At 39.8% G+C, this 20,000-nt stretch overlaps 2 protein-coding genes and 1 long non-coding RNA gene across 3 annotated transcripts in view; 2 read left to right on the forward strand and 1 right to left on the reverse strand.

Moving 5' to 3' along the window:
• The window catches only part of LOC137979512 (uncharacterized), a 5,605-nt gene extending 3,866 nt beyond the window's left edge, over nt 1-1,739 (reverse strand). Inside the window, exons 1-2 of the long non-coding RNA XR_011118353.1 lie at nt 1,601-1,739; nt 927-1,098 (exon numbers count right to left, since the gene is read on the reverse strand). This is a non-coding gene — a long non-coding RNA (uncharacterized lncRNA). The remainder of the gene's footprint in view (nt 1-926; nt 1,099-1,600) is intronic.
• Nucleotides 878-7,059, forward strand: LOC137979511 (monocarboxylate transporter 10-like). The gene is made up of 4 exons (XM_068826782.1): nt 878-1,116; nt 2,226-2,827; nt 5,410-5,776; nt 6,267-7,059. The coding sequence occupies exons 1-4, from the start codon at nt 936-938 to the stop codon at nt 6,470-6,472; spliced, it is 1,356 nt and encodes a 451-aa protein (XP_068682883.1). The 5' UTR covers nt 878-935; the 3' UTR covers nt 6,473-7,059.
• A 6,039-nt stretch (nt 7,060-13,098) lies between these two features.
• Nucleotides 13,099-20,000, forward strand: part of LOC137979452 (monocarboxylate transporter 10-like) — an 8,714-nt gene continuing 1,812 nt past the window's right edge. Inside the window, exons 1-2 of the mRNA XM_068826709.1 lie at nt 13,099-13,389; nt 19,036-19,652. Of these exons, the coding sequence (XP_068682810.1) occupies nt 13,209-13,389; nt 19,036-19,652 (798 nt within the window). The 5' untranslated portion in view covers nt 13,099-13,208. The remainder of the gene's footprint in view (nt 13,390-19,035; nt 19,653-20,000) is intronic.

A 20,000-nucleotide genomic window follows, 5' to 3' on the forward strand; every position in this document is an offset into this window, starting at 1 on the left:
GCAAAGAAATAATAAAATCGCTTACCATTCAATAAATTAAATCAAGAAATTGAGATATTGAAGAAGGGTAATAAATAAACAGCGAGTCAAAGTTTTACGGCTGTACGATATTCCAAACTCGAGTTCTTCAGAAAAGGGTAGACTCCAGGATGATGTCCCCCTGAGAGACGCCAAAATGGCGGCCGGAAACGAGTGGAAACATCTGGAGTTTACTTTGGCTCTCTCTAAACATTTTTCTCTCTTTGCAAAACTTAAAACATTCGCATAGACACTTCTCTTAACATACTGGTTATTCAAAACACAAGGCGAATCGATGTTTTCATGTACGTGACATGTTTCTCAGAAGCAATCCAGATGTCACGCATTGTAAAAAAAAAAATTGAAAATCAAACTGCTCTATTTTCAAAACAAAGCATGCTACCGAGCTGAAAACAGTCCAGTATACATATTTCTAAAATGTTTTTTACCCGATGAAGGTAAAAACGCAAAATTTTTAACTTTAGTTTTTTTTCTGACGTCACGTGAAAATTTGATACCTCTTAACCGAAAGTTAGCGCTAACCAGGGTTGAGAAACCGGCCCCAGGCTGATTGAATAGTCCTGACTGAGTTATGTGATAAAAATAATTCTTTGTAAGCCTGCAATAAATTGAACTAAACAAGACACCGAACAATTCAGATCATACGTAAATCATCTCAAGTTCTTTAATTAATTCGTATGACGCATGTAAAGGCACAACTCTACTTCAGTTCTAAAGTTCAATTGAAGGACCCTCATGTGTTTACAGAAACAAAGTTTTAATTTATATCGTCAACTTATTTTGAGGAGACCGTTCTAAATTGCCTTCCCCCCCCCCCCCCCCCAAAAAAAAAAAAAAGAAATTAGTTTGTATTTAAACATATTGTAATTTCATATTAGTTTACTTACCTGAAACTGATGGCCATTTCTCAGTTGTTTTGCTCCACCGGTCCTCCTCGCAAACGTGATAGTTTGTGGTCATGGCTGGTCTGTGCTTGCGCCACAATAACTTGGATATCAGCGCTGGGCTTCGTTTTTAGCTTCGGAGTCTTTCTGCCGGTGTTTATGGATTATTTTAATGCTTCAAGAGAAATTACAGGTGAGTGACTGTAGAGAGCTTTAATTCTTTTAAACCCGAAAGATTTTATCCGCACTATTGCGTTGCTTACACATGGACCATTGGGGCGGCTTTGCCTTAAATCTAAAATCTGAAATCTGGAATCCGATATAAGAACTTGGATCGGTCGGTATAAAATGCAGACTACAGAGTGAATATTAATTGCAGATTGCAGACTAGGTACAAAATGGAGACTGTAGACTGGGTTTAAAATGCAGACTAAGACCTTAATTGTCGCATTGTTTAATTAAAAATCATTAAAAAAATATGCGTTCCTCTTAAAAAATCTGTTCTGTTTGATTTTCCTAGTTCAATATGTCGGACATTTTTTCCTTTCATCCTTTTTTCCACAGCGGCCTCTCTCGTTTCAAACTTTTATTCATGCTTACTAAATAGGTTTTAAAGCTAATCGTGGAATTAAGTCAATCGGCTCTCGAACAACCAGTAGTGTGATGATCAATATTACCTTTTGTAAAATCGCAGTTTTAATTGGACACTCACCAACCAGTTGCTGAAACACCAAATAATCGTATGGGACCTTGTAAAATGAAGGATCAACTTCATTCACGGTGTTGGCATAAGTATGTTTTGATAAAATATAAAAAAAAATGGGTTGTGTAGAAAACACAAGTGAGATTGATCCTTAATTTCACGAGGAACTCATGCCTCTTTTTGTTCATAATTTAGAAGGCCAAATTTTACACTGACTTCCCAAGCCATTCAAATTCAAGTTATCATTTTTTGTTTCTCCCGCCCATTCTTAAAAAATGTCATTTTTGTGCTTTTTCGAGCATTTTCATTTCCGCTAGCAGTTTTCAAATTGTTTATCATCTCTACCTCAGCTATTTGTTACCAAAATTCACCAAATTTTATAACCGTAACCAAGCAACGAATTATTCAATATAGCATTTTAGTAATACGGCCCTGTGTTACGGAAAAAGGCCCTCTCGATTGAGCAATCAGAATTGAGTAATTAGACCCTCTATATGATAAAAATAGTAACGACACGTCAGGGTTGTGTTCGTGGTTTCTTCGAAAATGCCAGCCATTACTTATACAAAGGTAGCCTAATTATTTTCGTTTAATTGTAGCATGCATTGGTTCTGTGGGGATAGCAATGACGTACTTCAGTGGTCATATTTCAACCACCCTGGTCACCCGAATTGGATGTCGGATCACGTCCATAATCGGAGGTGTCTTCTGTGCCGTTAGCTTGCTCGTCAGCTCCTTTGTGGACAACCTATATCTTCTCCTCTTTACCTACAGTGTCTTGTTTGGATTCGGTTGCAGTTGTACGTTTTCCTCTGGAATGATTGTGATTAACCAGTATTTTAACAGAAGGCAGTCAATTGCTATGGGTATCTTAAATTTTGGGGTTGGAGGTGGCATCCTTGTGATGGGCCCCACTCTGGAGGCCCTAATTAGGGCAACTGGATGGCGGTCCACCTGTCGCATAATGGCGGTAGTCGTTGTTGTCCTGCGTTCCCTTGTTATTACCTTTGACCCTAACGTCGAGGGAAATGAAGAAATTACTTACGAAGAAACAGCCAGTGGAAATATGAATAATGGAACTCTTATTTCCAAAATCAAGAAGACGTTTGACTTGTCTGTTTGGAAAGAGCCTCCAGTTATTGCTTTTTTCCTTCCTGGTTTTTTGTTGTCTTTTGGCCACCTTGTCCCTCTGATTCACATGGTAAGCAGGTTTGCAGTGAAATTCTCTTTTGTCCAGGATTGCACCTACTGAGATGCACACCCAATTTTGACATCCAACCCGAGGTGTCCCTTTAAGTCTAAGCATTAAAGGTCAGGGTTACTTTCAGGTTTGGGTAAATGTAGCTGTTTACCTTTACTTGAGGACATGCAATTGGAGGGACACTTTGTGACTTTAATTGTCTTTAGTATAAATACACAGCTGATTATACAAAATCGCGCACTCTCATTGGCTCGCTATCTTGGATTATCAGCCGATAATCACCAAAATGGCTGCCAGTAGTCGTTTTGCCTCTGTAAGTGAAGATGATTTCGCGTTGAAATGTTTTTTTTTTCCCCTCTTTTTTGAAATAATCACCTGCGTATTTATACTAAAACAATTATTCGCCTCAGACTCAGTGATTATGGGTGAATATTCACCGATGATCACTTCGCCTTCGGCGGATAATTGTTAAGTATTCCGAGACACGAGTGATGTTGCAGTTGAGTAGAAGAGCAAGGGAACACTTCGTGACACTTATTAAAATCAACGCGGATCCAATTAGGTAAATCCTGGACATATCTCAACGTAAATAGGAAAGTCGCACACCAGCCGGTAGGTTGAACATGGCCATGCTAGCTTATCCGATTTGAAATAGAACGAAGCGACTGAGTGTAACCCTGAAAGCATGTATCTGGTGTCTATTTATGCATCTGGGTAGAGAGAGAGAGAGAAAGAGAGAGAGAGGGGTGGGGGGGGGGGGAGGGAGGGAGAGAGAGAGGATGTGTGTGCAGAGGAAAACATACAAAACGGTGCCAGAGCTAAGCCCGGAACACGCAGTCCTGGGGTCGGGAGACTGTTGCGCTGGCCACTGCACCGCCACTCGGGAAGCCTGACCATGACACTTTGCCACTCCCCGTCCCCCATAATAAATTATGAAATGAAATGAAATGGCATATGAAATGAATCATATATGAATTGCGGATATGAAATCAAGTGAAGCTATGATCTTCGCAGTTATGAACGCAATTTTTACAATTGCGCAGAGAAGCCTGAAGAATTCAGGACTTCAACGGGGTTTGAACCCGTGACCTCGCGATTCCGGTGCGACGCTCTAACCAACTGAGCTGTGAAGCCACTGACGTTGGGAGCTGGTCATTTGTGGGTTCTAATGGTCCCGTGAGGAATGAATCAGTATTTTTCCTTGCAAATGTTTTATGCAGAGGAAGGAGCTCGTTACCCAGTACCTGCCGGCTGCCAACCCATGTTTTTCCTTGGACAGATCGTTTTTTCAGAACAGCTTCCCCGCCAAGTTTTGTGTATCTTAGCAAATCAGCTCACATTGTCCGCTCTGTCTACGTAATGTTTAAGTGTAAATTTAACAAGAAAAAACACAAAGACGGCGATCGAATCTATGATCACTCATAGAGGATATTACATGGCCGCGCTGAGATACGAAATTTCTCCTCGAGAGTTGAAGAATATTTCAAGAGTGAGCGCAGCGAACGAGTGAAATATTTTTCAACACGAGATCAATGAAATAATAAATTATTTCACAAAATGCATTGCAAGGCGCGATTTTTATATGTAACCATAGTAACAGTGATCTTTTTACGTGTGAAGATATCATTTTTTCGCGCGAAAGCCCACTTGGTATTTCATTGGTGTTAATGTAATAAAAAAGGATATGCAGATCAGATTTAATCTTTGTATTTGCCGGTAATCATGTACATCACTGACACAGTTTCAAATGAGTGTTGAAGGCAAATTTTTTATGAGCTCGGCTTTGCATCGCACCTTTCATTGATTGGCTCAAAAAAAAAAATGCGCCATATTCTCGGCCAATCAGATGCTTCCACTCGCAGGCGTTTTCCTGCGTAACTTGCATTTCTCGTTAAGTGTAGAGTTGTCTCTCTGGCCTTGATCAAGTTAATGCTTTCAATAGTCCATTTCCGAATTGCAAGTCGCTTCGGTGTTTAAAAGCAAGAGAGAAATTTAGCATCTTGTTTACGGGGCTTATCTCGGTGTAAAAACCTTTGAAACTTTTGCTTTGTTTTGATACCTCGTTGTGGAGTTTAGTTATTGTTTGGTGTGTTTTTGGCTGTTTCGTTTTCTTTTGTGTTACATCATCCGTACGTTTCAGAGGTTTTTACACCGAAGATGAGCCCGTTTACGTAAAACAGCAAACGGCGAGGGGCTTAATTACATAAAAAGTTCAAATGAATTGTTACTGGAATTTTTGGGCTTGACGTTTGCCGATAAGCCTGGTTTTCACTAGCGATGCAAGCACTAGCGCAAGCATAAACCGTGTCAAGTGAAAACGAACCAGTTCCACATTCTCTTTCACAACGTGGCGCTGGGAGTGGAATCTGGAACGGGTCTTTTTCATTGGACGAAGATCGCAGCTTGCGTTACGTCCTGTTGTAACACAACGCAAACGAACGCAAGCAAAAGCGCACGTACAAGACAGACCGAAGAAAAGGAAACATTTTGGTCCTTGGGCTCATGCTTATGTAAGGACCGTTTTCAGAGATATAAACAGCAACTCTGCCATGGGCTGTCATAAATGTATATTCATTTTTCAGATTCGCTATTCTGAAGAATTAGGAATTTCAGCTGAAAAAGCATCCAGACTGTTCATTTATCAAGGTTTGTGCTCCTCCGCTGGCCGTTTGCTTTCCGGCTTTTTATGCAATCATCCGAGAGTGGACACGTTCAAAGTTTACCAAGCTGCGCAATTTACCGCAGGATTGAGCATCATCCTCATGACTGCGGCCCCAACGTTCACAACTCTTACCATCTGCATGGTATTCTACGGACTCGGCGATGGCTTTTTCTTTACCAGTTTAAGTGTTCTTACATTCACTGTCAGTCCACTCAAATCCACTGCTGTGCTTGGATGGAATATTTCAATATCAGCGTTATTCGCGGCAATCGGTCCTCCCTTAGCCGGTAAGTGTCACGAAAATTATCGTTATTCCTTTGGGACGAATCCAGGAATTCGTAGAATTGTCGGTCAAATGCCCCATGGGTGATTCATATAAACTCTCGGAAAAAAGGATTTTCAGCTTTTAAGGGATAATCGTAATTTGTTTAATATCTTTGAAACCGTTTCGGTTTTGTGCTATTTAAAGGACTACGCTCAAAGGTGTTATAACCTCAGAAACCGGTCTTGTTTACATGTTTTTCATTTTGGTTTAAGGGGTTGACCGTCCTATCCATAGATCCGCCCCAATTCCTGTATTTCTTTTGCCGTTACGGGACCGTCTGTACGTGTAGACAACCAAAGTGATTATTACGGTGTATCACAGGATCCCAAGTATTGAAGCCAAATAAGTATGAATGTGAAAATAGTTAGTGCAAACATCTTCTATTTTTCCATGTAGGAGTCCTACATCAAACATACCCAAGCTAACCTAACATGATTATTTTTCACACTCAGGTCTGTTAGCAGACAAGTTGGGTTCGTATGTGGTTCCTTTCCGTGTGGCAGGCAGCATCACACTCTCCGGGGCCTTTATTCCGTTCATCCTGTTATGTTACAAAAGACCTGACCTCAGTTCCTCCGTTAACGAAGAAGAAGAGAGAGGAACTCAAACTACAGTGCCATTCAAAAGGGTGCTTGTTGATCAAGAATCGCCTCATTGATGCATATGCAGTTGCTTGCGAGTCCAGTAACATCAATTCATAGGTCATCTTACAGCAAAAAGACAGCCTCTCTCTAAAAACGAGAAATGAATACTGATAACTTGTTTGGTTGTAAGAGTAACATATGTTGTGGTTTATTTTGTTTCTGGTTTGAAAAGTTCACTTTTTTTGTAATTAAGGCGAAATAAATAGCATTTCAATGTTTTCAGCATGAATTGTATTTTTCATTCATAGGAGTCTTCCTTAAACCCATGAATCGAATCCTTGAAATCGTGAGTGACCCTTGAAATCTGATTGGCTGGCTCTCAAGAGTGCTTCAAATGACAATAAAATAAGACTTGCCAATCAGGTTTATTCATGGTTTACCTGCCGTAGCCAATCGGAATGCACAATAATATAGAGCAATAAAAATGACTATTTTACATTCTCAGTTTTACAAATTCCCCCTTTTACAGATAAAAAAGGATAATTTCAGTTACTTACAGTTTTTAGTCGACGACAATGATCTCTGTCTGATCTCTTTGCATGGATAAACAAACATTTATTAACCTCGGCAAAATTCCTTGAGAGGATTTAAAATAAGTGTAATAAAGTGGTAATTAAATACTGACTCATTCTTGTTATTTGAAATCGAACTCAACCTGCGCGCTCATTCGACATTGTAATCCGCATGAAAAATACATCTCTTGGTCCAAGAGAAATGAAGAAGAGATACGCTGGGGACAAGGTTGAACCTATCGCTCTGCCGGGACATAAAATCACTTGACATAGTGGATGCTTGGATCGAGGGGCGCAATCGCACGGTTATGGTTTCCTGGATTTTGCCCAGGCCTCTTTTCTTTTTCTAGTAGGCTCTGGGTAATAAACTCATACAAATCCTTATATTTATTCCCCAGAGCCTCGAGATGATGCATTTCGTTTAGTTCTGAATTTTAATATATCGTTGGTCTATTCTCTTAGTGGTATAGACCTTATTCCAAAATAGCCGTCATTCAAATACTCTTTTGTTTTTATTCAAATTAGCCCTTGATGCCTCGTTCTTGAGCTGAAAATTCAAAAGAATATTTTGCCTTGAATAAAAACAAAAGAATATCTAAATAGCGGCCATTTTGGAATAAGGTGTATACAATTTCATTTGCATATTCATTTTGCTTTCAAGCGACATCAATTTCAAAATGCAGACATTAGGGCCGTTTATACGAGAGAAAATAGGCCGCTTAACTCTGGCCGCGGCTTACGTAAGCCGCGAACACCCCGTATAAATGGTACGAAATCTACGTTCACGGCTTTCTCAAGCCGCGTCTTATCCTGGCCTGGGAGTTTATACTCGTATAAATAGTTTCTTTTGCGGCTTACGTAACTTCAGCCGCGGCTTATTTTCTCTCGTATAAACGGCCCTAACGTCTCCAGCCATTTGGTAAGTCCAATCGCCTTCCAGGTAGCATGCACATTCGCAAATATCGCGTGCTCAGTATCGTTCAAATAATTAATCATACTAAATATGTGAAACAATGTTTTTTTTTTCAAACCTTGCTGAATCTGGGGATGTAAACGAACGCTAAATTAATTTAAAGTGAATGTGAAAATTGGTAAAAAAAAAAACCTGCACCAACAAAAGTTTTTCTTTAGGTCTTTTTGCCGCTATGCCGTAAGGGTGCGTTCGATTGACCCTATTCCGGAATGGGAATTCGTGGAATAGAAGTTAGAAATCCTTCGTTTTGAAGGAGATTCACTTCACAATTGTCAAACACCTGCTAAAATGCTATTTCAAACAAATCTTTCTTATCCTTGTTGCTTCAATTAAACGCCAAACATGCCGTTTTAAATCATCACTCCACGTATTCTTATTCCGGAATAGGGTCAATCGAACGCACCCTTACTGACCCTAACGGAGAAGGGTGTTGGACACAAAGTTCAATATATGATTCCTTTCATATATCATTTCATTCGTTGATTCATTCACCACGGGAATTACAATGTTGCTATGGCAACTTTTCGAACACCACCAAAATGGCGTTTATGAACGTAACTTGTCACCCATGATATCAAAAGCTAATCAAATGGTATACTGAGTATACTCGTCAAATTATTCCCTAATTTCAATCGTCACCATTTGATTACCCATACTAATTACATGGGTGATTATTCAAAATTCTCTGTGCTGATTGGTTACACTTCGGGTGATTAATTAACAATTAGACCCGTAGCCCGTAAGGGGAATAGTAATAGCCCATGAGGCGAAGCATTTCATGTGAGAAATCCTTTACAGTAAACCAGAACCCAGCATTGGGAACTCTGTGCCCAACATCTTTCTCTGCTAGTGCCAGGATCTCTTAGAGTCTTGTTCTGGTGAAAAAGACCCAACGGGGGAGGGGGGGGGGGGGGACTTGAGTCAATTTTCGCTGAGTATGGAGGAGACAAATATGGAGTTCACACTGCTACACACTTCTGTTGGCGCAGGTTTTCACAATCACGCAGAGTTCAATTACCTAGACTCAGTCAGTTAGTCAGCAAGCGGCTTTTGCGAATGAAAATTTTCATGGAGACCGTGTAAGAGGGTCTTAATGGGGTTAACCGATAGGCGTAAAACGTCCAAAAATTTAGTCGATAGCCGTAAAAATTGAAAAATTTTAACCGTTAGTCGTAAATAGGGTGAAAAAAAATTTAACCGCGTAAAAGAAACTGTTCCCTAGATTTGTAAAAGTAACCGTTGACATTTCTACGGGTAAAATAGTTTTAGAAGTGAAATACTTAAAAGTATGATCTATCAAATAACTTATTTCATCCAGAGATGATCCCAAGACCTTTATTTTGCTTAAAGATACAAAAAATACAGGTTTATTAATATTTAACTCTTTGAAACAAAGAAATTGATTTTTAATTTTTTTGTTAACCGTAACTGAAAAAAATTAACCGATAGCCGTAAAAGAGCCAAAATTTTAGCCGATAAACGTAAAGGCCACCATCCCATTGGGACCCTCGTGTAATGGCTACATTGCGAATTATATGTCTCTTAAAATGTTTGACAGAATCCTAATCGTACCCAACACGTTGAAACATGTTAAAACAACAAAAAAAAACAAGGTGGCTTCGTACCAAACGTGAAAATGTTTTAATTTGCTACTCCGACAATGTTTTACTGACATGTTTTGCCGTAAAAACATTTTAATTACCATTTGGACAGGCCTTCAGAAATTGAATTCTCCATCATACATTTACTTCGCACGGGAGATAAAATAAATTGACAGAGCGGATGGTTTGAGCTTAGACGTTGTTCATTTCCCTGTGCAAATTCCTAGATTAAACACCAATTAATAGAAGCCTTTATTAGAATTAAAATACTTGTTTTCTTGTCGTGTTTGGTGACCGATGTTTTTTACACGTTTGGACAGATGTTTGACTTGCCCACGAGTACAAAGTCCACTACTTTGTTGTCTCTATGGATACGGTATCTTGTCATGTGCTGGTTTCTTTCAAGATGGCGAACGGAGACGAACACAATTCTTTGCTTTTTTTGGATTTCATAAAACATGTTTCAGGGTGTTTTACGCTGTTTGGCCATTCTGTAAAACATCATGTTTTACCACAGTAGGACAGGTGTTAGGAGCTCAAAAGATGCAACCAAGTGTGGCGCGTCACTTTTTATTGTTCGCAGGAAAGCAGAAATCTGCATAATAATAAAAAGGATTGAAATGGATTCAATTTGGGTAAATTTGAAAAACGTCGGTCCACCTTTTTTCAAATTTATATCAGTCTATATCAAAATGTCATTTACAAAGCTGGAAAATCATTCTCAGTTGTTATGTGGCCATGATTTTTCAAATGAAAGACTCTTGCTCTGCCAATTTGATAATTAGAGCTCATAATTAACAAAATTAAACAAAATTACCTAAAATAGCGTGACTTAGCCCCGTTAAGGACTCTAGGAATCAGAAACTCGAAATGCATTTCCATATACAAAACATGTCCAGAAAATGAGTCAATGAAGTACATCATAAAGTAGAACAACTGGCAATACTTTAAATCAATTTCGATCCTACAAATTGAGTTCCCTCGATTTTAGACAAAATTATTATTTCTTTTAAATAAATAATCCTCCAGTAGAGTGTAGCCTCACTGAAAATTGAGAAAAGAACTAAGAGACTGAGACTGAGGGCCCATCCACACTAATGCGTTTTCAAAAACCTCCATTTTGTTTATTTTATTTTACTTCGTTCATATTGTATAAACAGAAAAAGAAATCAGGTATGGACAGGGAGGCCACAAAAGCGAAACCATTTACCGTGGTCCCAAACAAAAATGTAAATTATAATGAGATTAAAAGCAGCAAGTAATGCAAGTAATGTTACAGTTTAGTGATCCGGCTCCCTAAAAACGGATAAAAAGATCTGTGTCCACACTAGCGTTTTCACATCGTTGTCGGCGGTCCACACTGGAGACTGACAACGGAGATCTAAAGATGAGTTCTTGTTACCATAAGATTATGACGTCACGCGTATTCGAAAACCTCCGTTTCCGCCATCCACACTAGAGCGATAGACCTCCGTTTTCAAAATTCTCCACTTTCAAAAGCGTTTTGGAAAACCTTTTCATAATTCGTGGACCTCCGTTTTCAATCGTTTCAGTGTGGACTGTTATATATAAACGGACGTTTTCTAAAACACATTGGTGTGGACGCGGGCTGAAACTTTCGGATAGTGACGTATCCACCGAATAAAGTCATAAGGCCCTTGAACGGCTGGGTTCAGATGTATAAGTTAATTACGTGAAAGGTTTCACTGACTATGCTCTTCACCATTTCTTTGCCAATTTGAACGTGGAAAACGAATTCCAACTACTCTTGACGCAAACCTTCTAGTCTTGGAGACATTCTTATCTATCTCGTTTGTTTTCAAAAAGTTCCTTGTATTTTTTTTAATTTGAAGAAAAGTTGACTTAGTTTACTGCGTTGATTCAAGTGTCATAGAAGGATAACATCTCCATTTCTGAGTTTCATCGAGTTCTTTCCCAAAAAATAGATGAATCCAACAAATGGATTTGCTCCCAACTGAGTGGCTTCAAAGCTCAGTTGGTTGAGCATCAGTTGCACCGACATCGCAGAGGTCCTGGGTTTGAATCCCGATAAAGCCGCCTGACTGATTTCTCCGAGGTCTATGAAAGAAAATTGTTTAAATTGTCCAGGTAACTACGACGATCATTTCTCTCGATTTCATAACGATTTCGAGATATATACACGTTTCACTAAAAAATGAAGCCCAACGAAGGGAATATTCTACCAAGTCCTAATTTTTTGTTGTAACAACGAATTCTCAGGATAACTGGTTACCCCTGAAATCGTATCAAAGGCAAGCGACAAATAATTACACAGGCTTACCAGGAAGGACTCCTCCATGATTTCCTACGACGTGTACCGAGAATCAGCGTTGGCGCGGTGGACAGTGGTGAGAGAACTCGCTTCCCAGGAATGTGGCCTGGGCTCGATCCCCAGACACAACTTCAATGTGGGTTGAGTTTTTTGTTTCTCTACATGACTCCGCTCTGAGAAATTTTTCTGCAGGTACTCTAGTTTTACCCTATCCTCAAAAGCCAACATTTGATTTGATTTGAGTTAATTTCGTTTGATTCTTAAGCCCGTTTGAACAATTAGTGCTCCAGATCTGAATAAGTTGTCACTTAACCCTTTCATTCCCACGGTCGAAATATTCATTCTCCCAACTAGTTCCTTAGAGTTCTTTGTTGGGTATTCATGAGAATTTGGTGTTATATTACAACTCTTACTTAATTCTCAATACCTGTCTAACTGACCTTTCGTTGAAGTTGTGGAGAGAATTTACATACCGATCAGTCCTGGCCGGTCAAAGGAATTGCTTGAACCGTGGTGCCGGGAACTGAGAAACGCTTGACTCCCTCTAAGATAAAAGGAAAAAAAAAGGAACTTTACTTTAGTGTCTAATCTTCTAGCGCTGGAGCTCTTGGTTTTTCGGTGCAAAGTAGAGAACCAACAAACTCTACCCACGTACGCCGCCGAAACGAACCCTGGCCATATTGGTGGGAGGCGAGTGCTATCACCAATGCGCCATCCCTGTACCCCATACAAAAAAACTAAGCGTCACGAAAGCGGTGGCCCGAACGCTTCACGAACGTCGTTGCAAGGAAGAAAAATACTTCCATATTTTTTTTTAAAGTTGTTGCTTTTTTCAGTATAGCTACACTCTCATGGAGGATTAATTTATTTACCGCAACTGAAAATTTTGGCTAAAATCAAGAAAAGTAAACGTGAACAAATTAATTTAAAATATGGAGAATTCCTTTTTCAGCGTTGCGATATACTTTCGGTGCTTTTTCTGGAAATGCCTTATTATATTTGAGAGAGTATTTCTATTTCCCGAGTCCTCTCCCACAACCAGTAACCAAGTTCTCGAGTCCCTTATCCTCTCGTCCGTATATCATATTAAGAAAAGCCCATCAAGCTTCTTTGCTATTCCTTTTTATGGTTACGGTTACTTGAGCACGAGTATTAACGGAATACAAACCCAAGAACTCGTAATACAAGTTTTGAACAATAGAATTCATTCTTATGTTACAGCTCCTTAAAAGTTGCGCATAAATTAAAGTGAAGTGAAGAAGTGAAGTGAAGCGTCATTCAATCGTAACCTAACGAAGAAAATCGGGAGGATAGTCAGCTAACCAGTAAAATGCCGTAGATTGCCTTTCACATCATCCATCGCTTCAAGAAATGGCCATTCCTCAGTTGTTTTGCTCCGCTGGTACTCCTCGCAAACGTGACAGTTGCTGGTCATGGTTTGTTTGTGCTTGCGCTACAATGATCTGGGTTACAACTCTTGGGTTTGTTTTTAGCTTCGGAGTTTTTCAACCAGTCTTAATGGACTATTTTAGGGCATCCGAAGAAACTGCAGGTTAGTGTGCGAAGCGAGTTAATTATCTGTTTACTTCATTTAGGAGGATATGGATCATATGGTAATTTATATTTTAGTGACACAGAAATGGATCAACAAAGGGGAAAATATTTTTTGACACATTTTATCCAAAGAACAGATATTTCAGCTGAAAGCCCGAAGGGGTGTTTCTAAGTTCCTTGCAGTGGATTGAGACTGTTTGAAGGGATATTTTTATTAGCTCAGCAGAAGAATTTCATCTGTTCGAATTTGTTGCGTGAAAAGTGAAGTGCTTGAAAGGACCGAAAGTCTTTGAAAAAATCTTTCTTTCAGAAAGTGATGGCTAAACGCTACCTTCCCTCCTATTGTAGCTTCGAGTCTCTTCGGTGATGTTCCAGTAACTTTATCGCTTAAAAATCTAGGGGATTGACCTATCGAAACTTGCATGGAACATTTTGTCTTTACAGACATTTCCAGTGGGGAGCCACTAATTATATGCTACAGTAGCTGCAGCATACCTTAATATCACAGGAAACTGCCTGAAAAGGTTCACTGACAAGTATAACAAAATACTGGCGAACACCGAACAGCGCTCTAATTTGAATCAGAAAATCAACAATCGGTGTAAGTACTTTTAATAGAACCTACACATGCGATGATCATAATTTGACATACGAAAGCTCAAAGACACCAAATGTTGCCGCGTTCGTTCCGCTCGACTGTCTTTTTGGCGCAAATTTAATTGAAGAAAAAGGGTTCGAGATCTCGCTTCTAGCTTTTTTCTGGAGAAGAACGGGAACTAAACGTGACTGTTACAAATGGAAGAGAATGGGACCGGAAGAAAAATACGTGTTTGGGTCTGGGAGATTTTCAGGCGCTAGCACAAGCACAGGAGCATTCATTCTTTTTCTGACCCTTTTAATGTGGTGTGCTTGAATCGTTACGTCGTATTTTTTATCCGGGACCAGAAGACGTCTTTGGTTGTGTCATACCAGTTCACTTATAAAGCAAGCCTAAAAGATACTACAGAACTCCGAACAGTGGCGTGATTTGTATCAAAACTCACTTATTTGCGTCGTTAAAATGCATCGTTTCACTTCAACTATGAAAATAATCCATTGCACTCTCATTTAAATGCCAATAAGACACGACGAGGTCACTGAGCCGAAAAGAGGTTATTATTGCAGGCGTGAAGGAAAACAGAAGGCCATTGTTTTGCAATAATTCTGCACCCTTTTTCATTACTCGGTGACCACAATATATGACCTCCTCATAGTGTTCCAACTGGGTGCCCAAGACGGTTTGGGGAAAACATCCTAACTGAAATTTATAGGCAAAGTTGTTCATTTAGCACCACTTGACAAGGGAGTATCGTCATTGTTTTGACATCCGAGTTTGCTTGCAGAAGGCATCGTACTATTTACAAATTGACTTAAAAACATAAAAGAACTTGTTAAACTTTTTTAAATCTCCAGTTATTACTATCCAGTTATTAGCCACCAAAACTGATCAAATTCTTCAGATTCTTGGGTGACAAAAAGTGCTAATGATCCAAAACATTCTTTGTAAAATTTCGACAAATGTTGGTCATAACATTTCGGACATGTTGCTTCTCAGAGACATTCTAAGTTGGCGTAAGCTTTACGATTTCGCAGATATAATTTCTCTGTTTCGATGCACCTTGGCTCGTTTTTCTGACTCCTACAGAATAAATAAAGAAAATCATCCAGACGTCCATGAGTGTGCTGAAATAATGTACCGTGTAATAATTAAACAATAGAGTGTTTCTGTCGAGGAACTATCGGCTGATAGTTGCCCCTTGGAAAACACTCTATTGTCTTTATTGTTCACTACTAAATTTTCTTCCGCGCGCCAGCTCAAAAATCATGTTGAATTATTTTCAACTTTATTAGACGAAAGCCGTGTCAGCCAATGTAAAATTTGAAAAAGAAAACAAACAAAAACCCTCTTAATACAATTTCGATTGTTTATTTTCCATAAGGCCGCTTGTTTACAGAGGTATTTTCAGCGGACTACTACTATCCATCCGGGTATTTTCCTCGGATGGGCACTATGGGCTGATAGTGTCTCCGCGGACGAACGCTGTCGCGTCACGTGATCAATTTAAACCAATAAGAATCGGAGAAAATTTAGTGGTGAATAATCTGCAGGAGTGTTTTATCGGATGAGGCGAAGCCGAGTGGTTTTAGATATAGATTATTCAGCGGCACCCAACAAAACGTTTCATTAAATTATCTGTTCGGAAGGCCTTTAATCGCCTAGGATTTTCTTTAGGGAATTTTCACATCGAACTTTCGCGATATGAAAAAGTCAATGACTATTTCTTCTGGATTGATGAAAATGTCCTTGTGAGTACCGAAAAAAGACCAGCCGCTATGAGTTTCCGAAAGGATACAACACCTAAGATTTTCGGGAAGTAGGCAAAACTGCCCTTGTAAATTCGAAAAGCTTCACGGTTCCCCTAGAATAACCGAACAGATAATAAAAAAAAATTATAGCGCAGTCTAAAATGAACCTACAGAGCTTTAAAAGCACTTCGAAGGGATTAGAACAGCGTTTATTTTAAAACTTGAGAGAAGGCCGCTGGTTATTGAACCTCTTCAAAAACACTCCACAAAAAAGCGTGCCCCTCTGATATCCAAACAGGTTCAAATTGTGAGAGAACATTAGTAAACAAGAAAAACAAGCTAAGCTTTGTTAGTATGTTTTGCAGAAAGAATTCTTCTAAGGATTTAACGTGACGTTTTTAAAGGTGACTTCGCTCATGATTTACCAATTAATGAGATTTTTAAAACATTTATCAATTATACATTCCACTCACGCTTGTTGGATATGATAGATGATACCAAAAGCATATGACCCCGCTTCTGATGATACATATAGCCTAGTTGCAATTGGCTATAATCATTTCATAACCAATAAGGAGTAATTGTTTATTAAAAACATTTTTTTTATGCAAGGGTTAACTGAACAAAAATAGTTCGGAAGAGCCGAGTCGAGGGAAATCTAACAGCAATAATTTCAGTGACTTCAAATAAAATAACGATGCAAGGCAATCAGTTTCGTCTGTCACGGCCTGACTTCTTCAGGGAGTTAAATGATTTGCGTTACAATTGTTTAGACCGGAGAAAAATATAAGCCATAAGAAAACTAGGTATAGAATAATAGACACGCAGCATTTTAAAGGATCATCATTCCAAACTAACCGTCCTCACACGCAATTCCATAATTGACGGACGAACTGACCACACATTTTCAGCTACTGGTGAGATAAGGCGAAAATTCCACACTACATTGATTATAACTCAAAAAATACTATTTACATGATACAATGTAGACGCAAACGTTGCAACAGAGACAAAACGGAGACGTAAGGACCGTTTCGACGAAACCGACCTCCCGTTGACACACCCACTTCTTCAAGACAAGCGACCGTTTCCGAACATTTCATCAGCAAAAACCGCACGCCCCCGCGCACGCCACACGACATGGATCTCATCCCATTGGAACTCCAGTCATCCGCACATCTCGTGACTCCATACGCAAATCCCGAGAACCGGGGTCAAACCGAAAGAGAAGAGTTGTAAATGATATATATTATCTGTAATCATGAATATGAATTCTCTTAAATCATTTGAGGACTTCAGGAGTGATAACTGATTCATCATTTTATTGCTACAGCCTTGTGTACGGAATAGTAATCGTTCCTTTAAACGCCCACAAATTGTAGGTAAATCTTCCCTAATTTATTTTGTAAAAGCAAAACAACTGATGCGTTTAGTTGCTGATGTATAATGGCTCATATAACATTATGCGGGGTTAAGCCAATCAAAACTTTAGAATTGTATCATCAAATAATCATTGTAGTTTTTAATAAGTATTAATAAGTACAGGAAATCGTATGAACGTGACTGCATCTCGTGATTTATGGGCACTCGTGATGTTTTGAAAGTTCCAAAAATTGCACGCACAGTAGGCGAGTGCAATTTGAGAACTTTAAAAACATCACGAATGACCATAAATCACGGAATGCGCGAGCAAGTTCATGCGATTTTTTATTTATTATATATTGAACAAAAACACTCCATCGCTTTGTTTCCATATCAACTTCCATACTGCCCTCTATAACATCTTTTGCTCTCTAGTCCACTCCAAAAACCTATTTATGAATTCGCCATTGACCGATCAGAAAAGAGAGATTATTGAGTATACAATGAGGCCCTGACAGAGGGTGGGTGGCCCGTGCCGCTTGTCTGAATTTTAAAATCACCCGTGTCGCGGTTTAATCGGCTCATTCTCGGCTCATTCCTTGACGTCACTGGTCACAGTCGGAATTTTGCTGGGAAAGGATGTCTTTTGTCGGAATTTGATTTTATGTGCTGTCGCTACTTTTTGGGCCATGTCGCTTGTTGGAATTTACCCTTTCAGGGCCTCTATAATAGGCTGATTTAGCAACAGAACGGGAACATCAGTGGCGACGTCGCGCGCAGCAAAACTACCAATGAGAATTTAGAATAGAGAAGAAAAGAGTGGAGTCTATTCTATTCTGAATTCTCATTGGTGTTTTTTCTGCGCGCGCCGTCGCCACGGACGTTCCCGTTCTGCTAAATCAGCCTAATAAGTGCTAATATACGTATACGGTGGCCTCATGGTTAGAGCGCTCGACTCCGGAACTATAGGAACGAGTGGTCCGGGTTCGGGTCCTGGCCGAGGACATTGTGTTGTGTTCTTGGGCAAGAAACTTTACTCTCACGGTGCCTCTCTCCACCCAGGTGTATAAATGGGTACCGGCGAATTTAATGCTGGGGGTAACCCTGTGATGGACTAGCATCCCATTCAGGGGGGAGAAGAACTACTCCTAGTCGCTTCATGCTACAGTAACCGGAGATAAGCGCCGGCCTGATGGGCGTTCTAGGCTCGTGGCAGACTTTACCTTTTACCTTAATATACGTAAATGCTCAAAAACTGCAATGAAACCCAGCTGATGGCTAAAGATGTGGAACCAGGTAGAGAATTTATGAATGTATCAATAAACATTGGCCTCATGAGGCACCGCATCCTCAGTTATAACAGAGGATATCTAAGACGTTCAAAACACATTTAAACGTCCGGTCTTCAAATGAAGTGAAGTACATGTATTAGTCACCACTCTCTTCGGGTCATTTCGGGACTGATGGGGGACTATGGCCAGACGGCTCGTTACGCTGCTTGTAATTACTGAGTTCCTATAAAGAACAACAGTCCAGACCACAAAACCGGGAAGTCCGTGCCCTGCTCGTCTCGAATAGTGTATAACCAACTTTTAACCTCCCACAGAGTTTATGAACAAGAGTTTTGAGGCGGCACTGATAAGGTCCATTGTCCTTATCCGAGAAGACTTGAAAGGCTAACCATTTCCGGGGGTAATTACAAAGGCAGCATTGCAAAGCTCCGTAACTACAAAGCAATGTTATATAGTCCGGCCGGAGTTGAAGTCACAACTTTTACACGGTGTAGTCCGATACTCATTCAAATTTCAACTGGAGCCAACCGGTCGGTGGAGCGGGATTCACTCGAGTTCGACGGAAATTTACTTGTTAATTAATTTATTTATTTATTTATTTACCCAATGTTTAACTATTTATTTATTTATTGCTTTATTTCCAGCATCTGTCGGCTCTGTAGGCATCGCATTGACATTCTTTACCGGCCATTTCTCAACCGCGTTGGTCACCTGGCTTGGATGTCGTGTCGCTGCACTCATCGGAGGAGAAATCTGTGCAATTAGCTTGCTACTCAGCTCGTTTGCCAGCGATATATTACTTCTTCTCTTCAGCTACAGTATTCTTTTTGGCTTCGGTTGCAGCTGTTTATTTTCGGCTGGCATGATCGTTATTAACCAGTATTTTAGCAAGAGGCAGTCGATTGCAGCTGGTGTATTATCAGCAGGGATTGGCGTTGGGGTCCTCATAATGGGTCCCGCATTAGAGGCCCTAACAAGGGCCACCGATTGGAAGACGTCCTTTTTGGTAATGGCGGGCGTTATTTTTTTCGTGTCATTGTTTGCAATCACCTTTGATCCTAACGTAGAAGAAGACCAGGAGACAACTACTTGCGAAGAAAAGGAAGTGGAACAAGATAGCGGAGAGACAAAACATGGAAGCATAATTTCAGAAATCAAAAGGGCGTTAGATGTATCCATTTGGAAAGAACCTCTTGTCATTGCACTTTACCTGCCTGAATTTTTTGCGGCCTTTGGTCATTTCGTCCCTCAGATCCATTTGGTAAGAGCTGCCATGGAAATTGCATGTCCCTTCTTTAAATCGAAAGAAATAAAGTTAATCACTGAATCAATAGAGCAAAGTTACCTGTGAATTTGATTGGATTAAGAGTTCGAGTTTTCGGTTACGAGCTCCTAATATAAAACAATTGCCAGGAGCCCATGAATAGGAGCTTCCATATGCACTATATAACAATAATTTCATGAGCCCGAGTTGGATACGAAGTGATAAAATAACCAACGAGCGCGTAGCGCGAGTTGGTTATAATCACTTCATATCCAACAAGGGCGAATGAAATAATTGTTTTAGTAAATTCTCAAACCGGGTTTTGCCGCCGATTTTTATTTCCAC

Source organism: Montipora foliosa, chromosome 12, assembly GCF_036669935.1.
Source record: "Montipora foliosa isolate CH-2021 chromosome 12, ASM3666993v2, whole genome shotgun sequence".
NCBI lineage: Eukaryota > Metazoa > Cnidaria > Anthozoa > Scleractinia > Acroporidae > Montipora > Montipora foliosa.

Bases quoted from the DNA above. Each gene is read 5' to 3' on its own strand.
- LOC137979511 (XM_068826782.1), top strand. From the start codon at position 936: ATGGCCATTTCTCAGTTGTTTTGCTCCACCGGTCCTCCTCGCAAACGT. The intron at 2,828-5,409 runs GTAAGCAGGTTT...TTCATTTTTCAG, and splicing joins TTGTCCCTCTGATTCACATG to ATTCGCTATTCTGAAGAATT. The intron at 5,777-6,266 runs GTAAGTGTCACG...TTTCACACTCAG, and splicing joins AATCGGTCCTCCCTTAGCCG to GTCTGTTAGCAGACAAGTTG.